Genomic DNA, 16,629 nt, shown 5'->3' with positions numbered 1-16,629 from the left:
AAGAAAATTTTAAACCTAGAATCTGATCCAGGATTGATAAACGATTTTCCTAAATTTATAATAATTATTAAATTAATATCAACGCAACTGCGAGTGGAAAAATAGATTCTGTTGTCTCTGTTCATTCATTGAATCGGAGAAGAAATACGATTTTTCGTGGTTAGCATCGAAATAGAAGATCAAAAAGTAATTGTGAGAAATTTAAATTCTGAGTTTACGATGATTTAGAAGTCCCGTCAGTTTTAGGGTAGTAAATAGAAATCATTGCGATTGAAATGTACGAATTAGAGAATTGAGGCACGAAAGAAATGTGCAATATTAAATTTAAAGACTGCCATTGACGGATTTATTTTTGCCATTTCTCAAAACTGCTAAACGTAAAATTAGACGCTAATAATATTCCTCCAATTACTGATAAAACCAGTCGAGCAATTAGAGAAAGATTGCGGAGTATCGGTTAGTAATAACGAGACATTGTACAATATTAATTTGCGTTCTTCTCGGGTAATTACCATGGAACGCGTCGACGTATTGATGGATTACATTCGGTGGACGAAGGAGCAAACAGGGAAGTCGAGTGTGAATATTTAAGTATCATCCGAGTTGATAATTTCAATCAGCCTTCGACTGTGTTTAAAATAGGAAACGTTAATTATATTATTTATGACCGTGGTGAATGAGTAATAGCTTTGCATTCTCATCGAAGGTAGTAAATGATGGAAAGTAAAGTTATAAGGTCAAGATTAGAGTATTCGATAATTATGAGGTATAATATAAGAATAAATGTTGTACAGTTTGTGTTTAAACTTGATTATAGTTATCTAGAAACTAGAAATTAATATGAAGATATCGAAAAATTGAGAAAGTTAAGAATTAAAGCTATAACATTGTATTTCAAGTTTTCCCTAAAATTAAGTACACAAAATTACAACATGAAAAAATCCAATGATTAAGAATTGAAGCTATCAAATTTCCATTTCAAATTTCCCTAAAATTAATTATACCGATGTAAGATCAGAATATCGGAACAATTTGCTGAGATGGACAATTGGAAGATTAGAGAATGAAAATTATAAAAGTTGTTTGTTTCAAATTTTATTAAAATTAATTATACAAAATTTGTAATAAAATGATGAGTTTCGTTGACCATTGCAACGATTGTAAGGTGTACTTTCGTTCAGGAGAGACATTCGCATTTAACACGAACGGGTATTCAGGAAGCCAGAATGTCGGAGGGCTGTACGAGTTGCAGGGGTGCGAATTATGCAGGCACCACGCTGCAGTTAAGCTCGGCTTCCGGTGGCGGGTCCGGAAGCGGCTCCTCCGGATCAGGAAGCTCTTGCACAACTACAAGAAGAGTACAGGTACGCGCAAAGGTGCTGTACGGCTCTGGCAAGGCGATCGCCAGCTTGCAAGCTCAAGAGAAAGCCGCCAGGCACTGATAAGGTTCGTATCATTTAATTCTCAAAGCAACAATAATATAAATCAATCATTAGACGAATTTTTTACGCGTAATCCATTCACTTACAAAAGAATTCCAATTCATTCTATCAACATCTCCATTATTATTGTATGATATTTAGTGCATTAAAATCATGAAAACGCCACTTTCAATATGTTTAGTTACCATGTTCTGGAAACTTAATATTGACACATGTATATACATATGACAGCTATACAAGAAGAAAATATTTTCTTAATGGAAAATTGATTTTCATGAACAAAAATTAAATATATTATTTCTACCATTTATTTGACGGGATAAAAATATATTTTTTCCAATGAAAATTGCAGTAACGTAAAGATAGAGATTCCAGTGATGAATCCATTTTTCAGACATTTTTAATTCACGAAGAAAAATTCAATATAAGAAATCAACCGTTTATTTAACGAGATAAAGTATATATGTTTTCAATTAAGATGAAGGAAACGTAAAGGTGAAGATTCAGAGGATCAAGAGGATGATATCGTTTATCAAGACGATAAGCAAAGATTTCAAATCATCCGCTGATCCTATCATCTTAGAAAGAGCAAAGCAGAAACCTCGAGCGATGTTAAAAAGAATATTTACGAAACAACAACAAAGTAACACAGACTCTCCACCCTTAATCTTACTTATCTTAACAAAACCCATCTTCCATTACCATCGATCAACCACCAACACCCGCTAACACCGCTCAACATCATTCATCAATTATTATCGATCTCGCTTTGGTTCCGACAAATCTTCATTAAAATTCCCTGTCAGCCAATCGAACGTACGAAAGAACCAATCATATGGCGAGGAAAGATTAAAGACCATGCATATGGTACGAGCTACGAATTACCATAGTATCGATCTCCTCTGCAAACGGCTGTCTTAACTGGAATCGGGCACGACGTCTCCTCGAGGCGTTAATCCGAGTCGGATTCGATGCTTCTCTCTTTTCGTTTCATTCCTACTCGGACAGCTATCGTTGTGGTGTAAATACACGGAGGAGAGAGAGAGAGAGAGAGAGAGAGAGAGAGAGGATTCACGATCTGCCGGCTGTATATCGCGAATGATTCGATCGAAATCAAAGAGGTGAGGCCCGGAGGGCAGCCTGAGTAACAGTAAAAATCCAAGAAAAAGGTGCACGACCGGCCGATCTGGTAAAAAGAGTAAAAAGCCGGTCGATCGGCCTCCACGAGGCTTAGTACTTGGTGAACCGTCCTCGAGAAGGCCACGTATTACGAAGGACACCTCCTGCGCGCCTGTTTGATCCACAGGGAAGGGTCGAAGCGTGATCTAGGTCGAAGTGCACCCTCACAGGGATCCTTCTTCTTGACATGCATCCTACAGCTTTGTGAGTTTCTGGATTTTTATCTGGATATCTGAATCTCCCAGTCTCGTTAATCGATTAATCATTCAGCAAATTCGTTAATTCTAAGTCTTCTAAGAATTCTCTCGATCTGTCTATTTCTGGATCTCAGTCTGTCTCAATAATTGTAAATCATTCTATGGCAAGTTTTAAATCTTCTTTATATATATCCTTCGATTTTGGGAGTTTCTCAATTTTTGTCTGGATATTTAAAATTTTCTATCTGATTAATTGACATTGTTTAGTTAATTCCTGATATTCGTCCTTCCACTTTGTGAGCTTCTGCACTTAATTGTACCTCATTAATTCATCGTTGTGTAATTAATTCCGTTTACGAACCACTGTTTTTTGGTTTGTAAAGAAGCATTGTTGTAGTATATTTTCAGAGTATTTTTGTAGAGAAAACGCAATACTTATAATTAGCAGTAATTTGAAACAAATACGTACGTTCGTTATTCAACTAATTGATGATCCATTACAGCAACGTAATGACGTAGTAAAAGGATTAAGTGGATTTTTAGAATCGTCGCTTCCCAATTAGGATCTTATGATATTTTTATATTTTCATTCCCCTGCGACTAATTTGATATCCTAATTTTCTCATCATAGAGACATTTCGTTCACAATCTTTTGCTAAAATTCTGGTTCGTTTAGGTGTATTTCCCATTTAAACGTCTATGTTTCTTATCTTTGCTAATTTAGCAACTTTTCTGAACATCCTTTCTATATCCAGTGAACAAGGAAAACATGTTATGATTTTATGTTCTCCAGCATCTTACAATCTGTGGTCCCGTTACATCTCTCCGCATTCCAAATAAAGATTTGTGTTACTTGGTCATAGTATCTGGAATTTCGCCTCGTCGTTATTCGCCATTGAATTAATTTCCATCAATACTACGTACTACTTACTCAGTAGTTTTTATACTTTAGCGTCGATTACATCTTGTCGTATATTTCCGTCATTTCCAGTTCTAAGTTTTACGCCCCAGTTGCTCAATACTCTCCTCATCGTCTAACGTTGATTATCATCCACTTTCTAATTTCCTTTTTATTCATAAACACAGATATATTTTATTTTCATCTCAACCGTTCGCGAATACTTTTTACATTTTCCTCCTATAAACATAAATATTTCATTTTCGTCGCATTTACTATAATTTTCATTGTAATTTGATTAAATAGATATTTCAATTTCGTTTAAACCATGACTACATACTATCGGCTTCATGCATCGCAGTCATCGTATTAACATTACAATCGTCAAGTAAAAGACTATTATGATTTTTGTAATATCAAATATCAATCTTTACTCTAATAGAGAACTCTAATAGAGTAGCTTCAACTCCGATGAACTCCTCGTATTGCAAAATCAAATCGTCACTTTCGATTCCATCGATGCCATCGACTATCAAACGAACAGCGAAGTTACAAACTCGCCAAGTTATTCAACACACAGACAAATCTCTGCTCGTCCACGAAGAAAGCCCGTTTCTCGCTTGTTTACCACTCTGTATTCACTCGTATTCTCGCCGAGTAATTGACTAGAAAAATTCTGCTAACGGTTATTTGCATATTACGAATGCGTACGTACGCATCGGTGATCGATGATCCAGTTCGATTTCACCGTGACGAGAATGACGAGGCCGTTTAGAACAGAACGGACAACCGGTATCGTCGATCGGGAGTCGATCGGTCTACCGCGATCGGTGCAATTAAATGCGGCTAACGCGATGGAATGCAAATGCGGTGGCTGCACGTGCTGCAACGAACGGCATTCAAACGCGTGCCAGAAACACAACCATTCACGTTCTGCTCTTTTGTGCGATTTATCCCGTGAGAAAGTTAATGTCACGGCCGAGAAAATGCGAAACCGAACATCACGTCGTCGTGCAACGTTCTGCGGCAATCGCAATGGAAGATCGTAGATAAAAGAACGAAATATATTCATACGGAAGCTTCTTCATTTTCGCGTAAAGGTTTCCAATCTCGCCTAGTGAAATTCCTGAAATTTTATTCAGGGATCCACGTCGAGGCGCATGAATTCCATTCGAAGATTGACGAAAGGATGAAAAAGATTTGCAGCGGTTCGCGAAAGGGCTCGAACACTTTTATAATACAAACTTTCCCTGTGCAAATTGTATGAAACATTTTGAAATCTCGCGAGACACGTATATCGTCGTTGTGTCGCTAAAATTTGCTAAATTTATACGAGATAATTATTGCAAGCATACAAGAGGCACAGACAATTGTTTACTGTGCTAATAAGTCAGAATACGTAGCCAGACCATCTTTGGCACTAATTGTACGTTCAATCCTCGGTAGGCTAATCGTGAGATTGATACGATAGATAGGTGTAAAATCTATTCTAAATATTTTGAAGTTCATTCGTTAATTAAATCAGTAATTAAGGATTTCCTGTGGACAACATTGTAAGCGGAAAAATGTTTAAACGTGGTTTCCTTTATCGTGCAATGTCCTACCGCTAATGCTAATGCTAATGCTGTCCTAATGCTAATGGGTACGCTGTAGTACACAATATAAAAGCTGTCTCCGTTTGTAAATAATTGCCAATAGTGTTAAAAGGTGATAACCACCGGTATGTCCAACATCGCTCATCCGCGTAAGTGTCATTAATTTTATGACAATTCTTACTCGGGAACGTTCTAAAATATACTTTTGTGATAAAAGTAAAAAGGACACGTTGAAAGAATATATTTTTCATACGAGTTATTTAGAGACAAACAGGATTGGCATTAACTGCGTTTGCGAATAAATAGGTAAATGGCACGTTTAGTTTTCTCGGAATTTTCACTACATCTAGCAAAAAGGAGGATAGTAGATAGTCTGGGATTGACTAAAGTAGGATTAGATGGGAAAATAGGTTCAAATAGAAGATAGAAAATTTCGTGACGAATTTGCATTATCAAAATGTTATTTTGAAAATAATTTTAACTCGCAGAAGCTTCTCCTCTATCTTTAAACATTTGATATTTAATACTTGCAATGTTGTCTACGACACGTCTTTAATTATACAGTTTGTATGTATATACTGTAAATATAGCTATATATTATATTTTGTGTCTTAATGCAATTAAAGACTTTTCATGTACTTCTCGCAGAAATTCGCTGTAGCATAGATTCGAAGTTACTAGTATAAGGCTAGGATTATTCATGCTGCATACTAACTTTCCACTAAGTATACGTTTGCGATAGATCTCTTGTAACCTGTATACACGTGTCCTCATTGCTTCGCAATTTTACTATCGAAGAGCCAGGACATTTTGTTGCTAACGAGATTTCAAAAACTTGTAATATTCTTCGAATATCATTCAGGGGTCGAATTTCAATTGAATTTTACTTTCCAGCGTCCTCCTCGTCCTTCTTTCCTCCGGTTTGTCGAAGTCAGCGACGAGCCATGAGACTCTGCGATCATCTTCCGCGAAAGTATCTTCGAGTCTTCGACCAACAAACGAATCCACGTTCGACGACCGATCCAATCAAGACGATGATAATTCCGAGGCGATAGAAACTTTATTTATTCCCGAGAATCCGAGTCAATACGAACAGATTCTGCTCTACGTGCGAGAATTATTTCAAGGAGTGGAACAATCTGCCGATTCGTTCGATCAAGAAGTTCCGGCGGGTCTTGAGAGGAACGTAACTGATAGTACGAGCGACGAGGATCGATTTTCGAAGCTGGAAGAGCGATTCCGAGAGAGGAATTCGCAGCCGTCAAAGAGAGAAGAGGACGAGGAAAAGTATCCGCAGAGAAATCCCGAGGGAGAAGTTTCATCGGGGACAACCGTACAGGATCATAGAATGGATGACGTAGTTTCGATAGAAAGAAATAACTATGACGCTGGCTACAAAGGGAAAACCGAGCCCGACGAGGACGACTTGTTGGAGGCGGCTAATTTTGGGCTCGATGCCATGAAGGATTTGTATACTGTTAAGGAACCGAAGCTTTACTCGATGGGTGAGATTTTTCATAGTTCTTGAACAATCGCTTTTCCATTTGAAAAGGCATAATTCTTGCACGAGATTTTAAAAAGATTGGAGAATAATTGGCAAGATTCTTCGAGGGTACAAGAGAGATAGTTTAGTCATGGAACTTATGGAAATTAGGGATGTTAAAGATAATTGTTAACTTATGATAATATGATGATAATATGATGATAATTGTTAATTAAATATTGTTAGAAAGAAGTTGAAAATTATTGATTTGAATATTAACTATTACTGAAAGTTTTAGTTATATGCATTTTTATTATATATATACAATATAAAGTTAATATATATATTTATACAATATTATTTACATAATATATATATTGTTTTAGTTATATATATTTTATTATATATATACAATATGCAGTTATTTATAAAATAATATTTTCAATATACAGTTGCACAAAATAATGGAAACAACTCTTATATGTCTTTGTCATGTATATGTATGTATATCCCTTTATGTTATGCATAAGTATATGACATACAAGAAGTGTCTCCATTATTTATCCAACCTCTGTATAATAATTAAAACACAATTATTAATTTAAATAATAGAGGTCGTTGCAAAATGTTCCAAACTCTGCTTTCATATTTACTCTTATGTTTCTCATACGATTCTCACAATTTCTTCATCTATGCCTATGAACTATCTGTCTTGAAAAAATTTGCAGGAATACTGAAACACCCTGTACGAATGTCAGTTTCAATAAAATCGCCATATAAACACAAATCAAACCCACGAACTACACAAACAACGATCGACAACATATAATTGCTTAATTATTTACAAGGTACAAAATTAATCTTTAAATACAACTTGAACAGGTCTTTACCTGGACTCGGACAATCCTGCGAGGCACGTGGCAGTTTTTAACGAACAAACAGAAGAAGCAAGGTTCCTCGCCAAGTACGGATACGCGGTTCTTCAGGGCACCACGTTGTTCAGAAGAAAGTAAGAACACCGTCTTTTACATCTTGCCTTCCGCAACTTTGCACTCTTATTTAATCTCGAAATTTCGACGACTCGTTTGCTCAAGATTCCCAAATACTCCGGCAGACTCGCTTCTGTCTCGTCGCAGTCAAAGCAATCCACTTCAACGTGGCTGCCCAAACAGAGGAGTTCCCAACTGTCCGGCAGCCAGTTTGAGATACAGAACGTCTGATGGAAGCTGCAATAACCTGCAGCATCTATGGTGGGGCTCCGCCATGTCCACTATGCAAAGGTAATTCACTAAATGAAAATCACAGGAGTAATGGCAGTAGAAAGAAGTAGGAACGTTATAAATTATATCCTTTCGTGTTTTATAGACCTAAAATTGATTGGCTATTGTACATTACTATATCAATCTATTTTACATAGTTGTATTTTAGGATTGTTCTTCTATAAAACATGAAATATATAATTTACTACATTCCTACTTCTTTTTTTATATTGCTATTTGAAATATGTATATATAGTGTGTATACTATTGGCAATTTTATATCTATATCTAATACAAAATAATATAAAATTGTCAATTATATCATTCATCACATGTACAGATTATTATATATTTGTATAGATATATCATTGTACAGATTATATATTATTGTACAAAATTGTTTGGTAATTTATGTTATATTCATTAGTAATTTATATTCATTTCTTTCTTCTTATTTGATGTTTGTCACTTTCCTCGATGTTTCGAAGTTGCCATTGGTTTGTCACGAAATTTCATAAGTTTATCGACTATTTCTAAAAGAGTTGCATCTTCATCGTAATTGGCGATATTCTCTTTTAGCTGTAAACTAGTACAAAAATTAGGAAATGAAGAAAAATGGGTCTGCGAATATCGCGTTTCCTGTCTGTGGTATATAAATGCAGTGATTTTAATTCAACGAATAATCTAAACTTTAGGATTAATTTGAGTAGGGAAAGATAATGGATTTGATGGATGTTCGTCAGGTTCCTGCCTTCGGTTTACGATGATGGCATTCAGAGTATCAGGAAATCGGTGACAGGAAGACCACTTCCTAGCGCAAGACTAGTGACCACGGTGATTCACGAGGACAAAGATGTCCCCTTGGAAGCTGTTACTCACATGCTCATGCAGTGGGGACAGTTTGTCGATCATGATTTAACAGGTGGGAATTTTCAGCAATTTTTGAAAATGATAGTTCCCTACGATTAATTATAATTACGTTTTTACAAGTTGAATGTTCAATTTTGTTCAAACCGAATTATTCCTTGACGCGTGAAATCTTCCTTAAAAGATTCTAAAATTTTACCTAATAAAATTCGTGCAAATCAAGGAATGATAGCGACTTGAAACTCGAGAGGAAACCAAGTACATAAATTTAACGTTCTATTTTTTCAGTGTAACTTTATTTAAAACGTTTTAGGAAATTAATTTGAGAATCTATCTAAATCAAAGAACGATAATCAGGAAACATTCAGAAGGAAACTAGAACTCTGTCAGTTGAAACGTAATTATAGATTTCCATAAATTTAATATTCAATTTTCCTAATCAGAATTACTAAACAATATTGGAACATCAAGACAGAAATTTTCTCATCTCATGTGCTCCCTTTAGCCACCGGGCAAGGCAGAGGATTTAATGGCTCTATACCACAATGTTGTCTGAAATTCGGATCCGGTTTCCAACCACCGGAATTCATGGTACATAATTGCACTTATAACTGGATCTTCCATCACTCATTAATTCATTTTTCTAAGAGTAAAATATATCTCCACAGCATCCAGAATGTTTGCCAATATCAGTAAGCAAACACGATAATTTCTTCGGTCCTTTGGGTGTTAAATGTTTAGAGTTCGTTCGAAGCGGCTCAGCACCGAAAGAAGATTGTGAATTTGGCCCCAGAGAGCAATTATCACAGGTGACAAGTTATCTAGATGCTTCTGTGGTATACAGCAACAGCGCCTTTCAAACAGACTCCTTACGATTATTTCGGAATGGTGAGACTTTATTATAAATTTAATTTATTTAAAAATTCACTCAACAACGATGCTATATATATATATTTTTTTCCTTTTATATTTTATATTATAAAATTTGGAAGAGGCCTAAGGCACCCAAAGCGAATTGAAATTTTAAAAGAGGACCAGTGTTGCGTATTTTTAATTACAGACTTCCATTAATTTAATAATTCGTTTCCTTAAATTCACGCGTACAATTTTTCTCACCCTTTCTTCTTTCCTTTTTTAATCAAGCAGCGAAAGTAAATTAAAACTTTGAAGAAGATCGGAATAAGTTTAATGTTACGCTTGTTCGATTAGAATTCGTAGAAAATAATTTCATCCCGTTCTTTTTGAAAATTTTTATTTGTATCAATTTTAAAGATACCGAATAAGAATAAATTCCTTAACTTGGATTAATATTTAATATTTTTATATTATTATGTTCACAGGTTTATTGCAATATGGGAGGATTCAGTCGCAGAGACCGGTGCTGCCTAAACTCGATTCCGATCTCTGTAGACGCGGATCATTGTCCACGAATTGTTTCAAAGCCGGCGATGGTCGTCTCGGCGAGCAACCTGCCCTCACGTCTCTTCACGTAGCGTTTTTGAGGCTTCACAATAGAATTGCGACGAAACTTGCTGCATTGAATGCTCATTGGAGCGACGAGAAACTATTTCAAGAATCCCGGAGAATCGTCGCGTCCATTGTCCAGCACATCACCTACAGAGAATTCCTGCCTATTGTTCTTGGTAAATTGAACGTTCAAATGGAAATCGAATTACTCGAACGATTCTGGTTCTTCCGATACCTATAACACTACGACGATTGGCTAGTTCGTCAAGAATTAACATCGAAATATAGTTTTGTTATTTTCGACGAAAATTTCCAAATGTTATTTATACATGGTCAAATAATAAATCCATAAGAGAACTCTTCGCAATGATAGTTGTGACGAGGATTTCCTTTATGATTAAGATGTCCTATTTATCGTTTGATAGTTTCAATGTTAATCCGCTATTATCGATTATAAGGAACTTGATCGGTTAGTTATTATCGGATATCAGAATTGAGCATAGTTGAAAAAGGAAGTAGAGATAGAGGTAACGGTGATCGAAACATTCCAGGTCAAGACGTGATGAAAATATTCGACCTCGAACTCTTGAAGAAAGGCTATTACGAAGGTTACGACCCAACAGTGAAACCAACTATCGCGAATGCGTTTTCTACGGCTGCCTATCGCTTTGGTCATTCTCTCGTTCAACAGAGCTTCGTCCGATTTAACAGCGATCATCAGCCAATTTTCAACAGTCAGTATTTTATCTTGGAAAATCTCCTATCTGGAAATACAATGTACAAGGAATTTCCTAATTAAAATATAAAAATTGCTACATCAGAATGCTAGAAAATCACGATACAGCATAAAGTACCAAAAGTTTCATAATTTCTTCAATTTATAGATGTATCCATCCACAATGAGTTCATGAATCCAGCAAACCTGGAAACAGCCGGCTCAGTGGATCGTCTTCTTCTTGGTCTGATCAATCAAAACGCCCAAAGAAGAGACGAACACATAAGCGAAGAGTTAACCAACCATCTGTTTCAAACTCCAAGATTCCCCTTTGGAATGGATCTAGCTTCGATCAACATCCAACGAGGCAGAGATCATGGAATTCCCCCATACGTACGATGGCGAGAGCCCTGTGCTCTATCGCCGATAAAAAGCTTTGACGATTTAGAGAAAGTTATGCCACCATCCACGGCTAGAAGGTTCAAATTAGTCTACTCGTCCGTCGAAGATATCGATTTATTCACTGGAGGACTTGCAGAGAAATCAGTGAAGAGCGGTTTAGTTGGACCCACGTTTGCTTGTATAATTGGCCAGCAGTTTAATAATATACGTAGAGGAGACAGATTCTGGTATGAGAATTCGAAGCAGGAAAGCAGTTTCACGCCTGGACAGCTCCAACAAATCAGGAGAGTCACTCTAGCTCAAGTTCTTTGCTCAACTATGGATAGTATAGAGACTATACAACCATTTGTGTTCTTGACACAGGATACTCTGAAGAATCAACGTAGACCTTGCAGCGATTCTATTATTGGACAATTGAATTTAGAATCATGGGTAGAGAGAAATCCAAAATTTAGAAGAGAAGGTATCATTGATAAAATAAAGAAGTACGCCTCAGTCAGTACAACCACTTCAAAATCTACAGATTTATACTCTCATAACTTAAACCCTGCAGAAACAAGCGTTCATCAGCAGAACAGGATTGTCGTGAAGAAGCCTTTTGGTCCTGTAGATAATCTAACCATAGTTGTACAAAATAATGCAATTAATTCACCTGTCTTTGTGAATGATGCTATCTATGGGTCCAATATAAAAGTGAATCCCTCGTTAGTGCAGGAAGCACAACAGAGACCAGTTTCTGAAGCATCTATGCCTATTCCTACTTATATTCCAGCAAAACCTGTGATAATAGCGCATCCTCTAGGAGATCCTGTTTACCCTTATGTTCCATATGCCTTCAATGATCCCAATAATCCTAATCCTTTGAGCCAAGGATATAGACCTAGCTACTCTAGCGATGTTGTATTTGATAGTTTCCCTGGAACCAGCCCAAGACCAACTTTGTACACTTATTATACCAACTTCCAAAAATTGACTACTCAGAAACCTTCTCAAGATGTGGACGCTTATATTACAAATTATAAACCTCAGGACCATGGATCTAAACCAAGCTCGTGGCCTAATTCACAGTATCAGAGTCAACCATCGTCGAAACCACTTTACAGTTCTACTCAGAGACCTCAAGATGTGGACGCATATATTACAAATTATAAACCTGAGGACCATGGATCTAAACCAAGCTCGTGGCCTAATTCACAGTATCAGAGTCAGCCATCGTCCAAACCAGTTTACAGTTTTACCCAGAGACCTCAAGATGTGGACGCATATATTACAAATTATAAACCTCAGGACCATGGATCTAAACCAAGCTCGTGGCCTAATTCACAGTATCAGAGTCAACCATCGTCCAAACCAGTTTACAGTTCTACTCAGAGACCTCAAGATGTAGACACATATGTTGCTAATTATAAGCCACATGATCATGGACCTGAATTGAATTCGTGGCCTAATTCACAGTATCAGAGTCAACCATCGGCCAAGCCTGTTTATGATTTGCCAGAGGACAATAATCAAGGACATGGAATCAATATTTGGCAGAAATTGCAATATAAGCCTGTGGTTTTGGTCGGTCAAACAGATTCTGGTAATTTACAGAGCTATGCACAAACTTCGAACCACCCGCAGAGTTATCTAAAAGATTCTGAAGATACGTACATCAAACCTGCAAATAGCCAACATGATTACGTAAAAGATTTCGAAAATAGGTATACCACGTGGTCTACCGTCTCTTCTGATAAGAAGACTGAGGAGACAGTGATAAATGATCCGTACTATAGACCTTATCAAGAACCAAATAGAAAGCCAATACAGAGTAATTATGGATCAAGTTATCAAATTGATTTCCCTGGCAGACCTACCGTAAGCTTAAACGACAAAGGAACCACCGTCCACCCTAACGCTTTCTATTTAAGTTCCTCTGCAAGACCAATTTCTAATAACGAATATAATAAAGAGTTCAGTAGCTGGCCTGCCAGTCAGAACGATTATGATATAGCGACTCACTCGACTCCTATTTACAGACCAGCGCAGCAGATTAGCGATTATCAAACGAGTAAACCCGAGAACTCTTATCAGAATGCGCAACCTAAACCGTCGAAAATTCACAGCGTGACGATCATCACGGCGAGTCAAAGCGGAAATGAGGTCGACAGACTCGAGAATCGAGTTACCAGTGAAGTTCCAAGACCGTTGACTACCCAAATAGCCAACGACAGAGCGAAAAGGCCTGGGCAATATTATTACGAGAAGAACGTGCTACATCGGTATCCAGATAAGATGGAGGATCAGCCAGCGTATAACGCTGAACAGAGACATAAATCAGCGAGCAACGAGGTGTCGATCGATGATACTCTTATCGTGGCTTCCGTGAGGAACCAGCTTATCGATGGAAACGGGAACAATACAGACGTCAAGACAATGAGTCAGACGAGAAATGAATCGTCCGATAGCACAACAAGCGATGATGTGGATTACGGTCTTGGCGATGCTTTCTCAGAAGAGATTGAAATTCCGCCAAGCTACAGGTATACATTTTATTGTCTTTGCGTATGTTGTCTTCCTACTACGATAACGGCTATTTGCAATCAACAAAATGCTAGCAAAATTCTCTCTATTGTCACCGCTTCGTAAGATTCTTATCTTAATCGGTGTGGACAGAAGATAACGAACATTTATTGTATATGGTGCTTGCGCGTGTGGTTTTACAAGGTTTCCTCATTTCCGTGTCCCCTTTTTGATAGAGCAAAGTAACAGAGTTTCAATTTTTCGTACTTTGGAAACGTTTCGTTCTTGGATCATCAAATGGTTTTCGAAATTGCAGTTCCAGTTTCTTACCAATTTTTCAGATATTCCGGCATATGAACAGGGTCCCTTCTCGATGCATCGAGGTGATCGATAGAATAGTGCGAAGTGACGTAATTGAATCTCTGTAATCCCTCTTATCTTTATAATACTTCGTTCAAAATTACAGTCCGGAATTTCTTGAAATTTTGAAGATTTTATGAAATACGAACGGAACTCCTCTTCGACGTAATTCAACGATTCATCAAAGCGTTGGCTCATAAAATTAAAAGAACACGATTTACATTTTTCTCGTGATTTCAGAACGAGTCATTGGCTGAACCCACACGAGGACACCAGCCTACCGTCAGCTCTGGAGATGCCAAAAATCCCATCAGACAAAACCAGCGCCGCCAAGGAACTACCAAAACCTATGAAGCTGAGAAATTACGCCGTGTAACACTAAGTCCTCTTCCTATCTTCATTTTTACATTCGCTGAACGGCCGTTCCACTTGGTTCGCCACTGCGTAATCCTCGCGAATTAGAGAACGTGTAATTAATTTAATTCTAGACGTAGATCGTTCGCAACGTTAGTATTTATTGTTCTTTTAGAATGATCTTCACTGCGTGAAATGATCGATGGCTTTTAATTTAGCTCGTAAGTGCCGGCATTCAATCCATTGAGGATCAACATTTCATTTATAATTTCGTATTTTAGTCAATTCCAACAAGAAAGTTGTAAAACGCTATCGAATTCGTATTGTGGATCCTCAAAAATATTCTTTAAATTTGCAGAAAAACTTTCTTGCTACTATCTCCTCTTCCACTTAAAGATGTTTTATCTTATTCGTTTGTTACGATATTAATTCATCTCGCGATAGATCTTACAATTTTATACAGTTTGATTTGATGATACAATCGGACTACTTTGCAGCGCTATGATGAACCAGCTTTTTTTCTCTGAATTATAGAAGTTCATTTCGTGTCTATTATTTATGGCGGGCTTGTGTAATATTATTCTGTAATATTTATTATTCTAACATATTTTTCGCATCTTGATAAAACGACGATAGTTTTATCTTTTAACTTAGATTACTACGCTGTTTATCCTTAATGGGTTAATGATCATTAGACGTTGATAGTCGTGCGAGACGCGCGTTATTTATATAGAGGAATAATACACACGACGAGGGAGTATTGCATAATGATTGCATGCGCTTAGAACGTTTCTCAAGGGTCGGATGGAATGTGTAGCCTAGTTTTATGCCAATTTTAAACCGTCTCAATGCGCCGCCTGGAACTACTCCGGACTATTTTCAGATGCAGTTCCCGTGTCACTGCGTTTCATATGCCGCCTCTCTACACCAGTAATTTTAATTACACCTTTAGCAACCTCCCTATGTTTCATCCTAACGAACCGTTCTTTAGAGTAACGAAGTATTCTCTTCGAATAGTATCGGTCGACACCGCCGTCGTTTCTCAATTAACACCGGTATAGTGTTATGAAATTATGGTACTTGATCAGCGTCGATTTAATAAGCGAATCGAATTAGCCTACATTCGTCTTCTTCTTTTCGATTGTAAAACACGCTTAAATTGTAGATGATGATTATTAAATTCGATCAAAACGTTACTTTCCTCCACGTTTAATTGTGACAGTCGTTGGAAATTGAACATCGATCGATCAATGGTACGGCTAAACACAGTGGATTCCAGATCTTTGGTTTTTCATATATTCGTTAAAGTATGCAAACAATTTCGTTAAAACGTTTTTTTTCTTTAATTCGATTCGATAGCCGCTAGAACGATGGATTTCACTTTCTCTCTCTCTCTTTTTTTTTTGGTTTTTATATTAGTCCAAAGTGGCGAGTGATTTTGACGAAAGCTCAGTCCGAACAGATCGCCGTTGGAACAACGTGAAACTCGTTAAAATAGTGGATTTTAAACCTTCTAGTTTCTATATGAATGGAAACACGAAAGTGCTTTTAACAATTGCATACACGGTAGAATCTCGATTACGAGAACTAATAGTGACGCATACCGATGGAACAACAGCGTTCTTTAGGTAATTGAATGACTTTGTTCTCGTACGATTTTACATATTGAAAACGTTTCTAACAAGGAATCATCTGCAAATTTGACGTTGTTCAAAGTAAAATTAAATCGTTCGATTAAATCACGATTTGATAATCAAAATTCATTTTACATTTATTATCATCGTGCCTTAATTTTAATCATTCATGTATTACAGAAGCAGATTCACCAGTCATCTTGCATATTTAGATACATATAAGAAATTTAGTATTAAATTTAATTTAATTGAAGCTTTCAGCAAATCTGGAGGAA

At 36.9% G+C, this 16,629-nt stretch overlaps 1 protein-coding gene across 2 annotated transcripts; it reads left to right on the top strand.

Moving 5' to 3' along the window:
* Positions 1-2,522: 2,522 nt before the first annotated feature.
* LOC126923739 (uncharacterized) lies at positions 2,523-15,916 on the top strand. Of its 2 annotated transcripts, XM_050737458.1 has the most exons (11): positions 2,525-2,825; positions 6,206-6,816; positions 7,677-7,803; positions 7,889-8,074; positions 8,797-8,975; positions 9,426-9,511; positions 9,589-9,808; positions 10,261-10,563; positions 10,939-11,121; positions 11,272-14,026; positions 14,607-15,916. In XM_050737458.1, exons 1-11 carry the CDS (start codon positions 2,809-2,811, stop codon positions 14,740-14,742), a joined length of 4,803 nt encoding a protein of 1,600 aa, XP_050593415.1. In that variant the 5' UTR covers positions 2,525-2,808; the 3' UTR covers positions 14,743-15,916. The 2 variants fall into 2 exon arrangements, with proteins under 2 accessions (XP_050593417.1, XP_050593415.1); XM_050737460.1 differs by lacking the exon at positions 9,426-9,511 and having other exon boundaries at positions 2,523-2,825; positions 9,662-9,808.
* Positions 15,917-16,629: the final 713 nt, after the last annotated feature.

This window comes from Bombus affinis, chromosome 13, assembly GCF_024516045.1.
Source record: "Bombus affinis isolate iyBomAffi1 chromosome 13, iyBomAffi1.2, whole genome shotgun sequence".
Lineage (NCBI taxonomy): Eukaryota > Metazoa > Arthropoda > Insecta > Hymenoptera > Apidae > Bombus > Bombus affinis.
Note: the sequence above shows the minus strand (reverse complement) of the source record. Positions and strands in the feature narration are given on the sequence as shown.

Bases quoted from the DNA above. Each gene is read 5' to 3' on its own strand.
- LOC126923739 (XM_050737458.1), top strand. The intron at 7,804-7,888 runs GTAAGAACACCG...CGTTTGCTCAAG, and splicing joins ACCACGTTGTTCAGAAGAAA to ATTCCCAAATACTCCGGCAG. The intron at 11,122-11,271 runs GTCAGTATTTTA...TTCAATTTATAG, and splicing joins TCATCAGCCAATTTTCAACA to ATGTATCCATCCACAATGAG.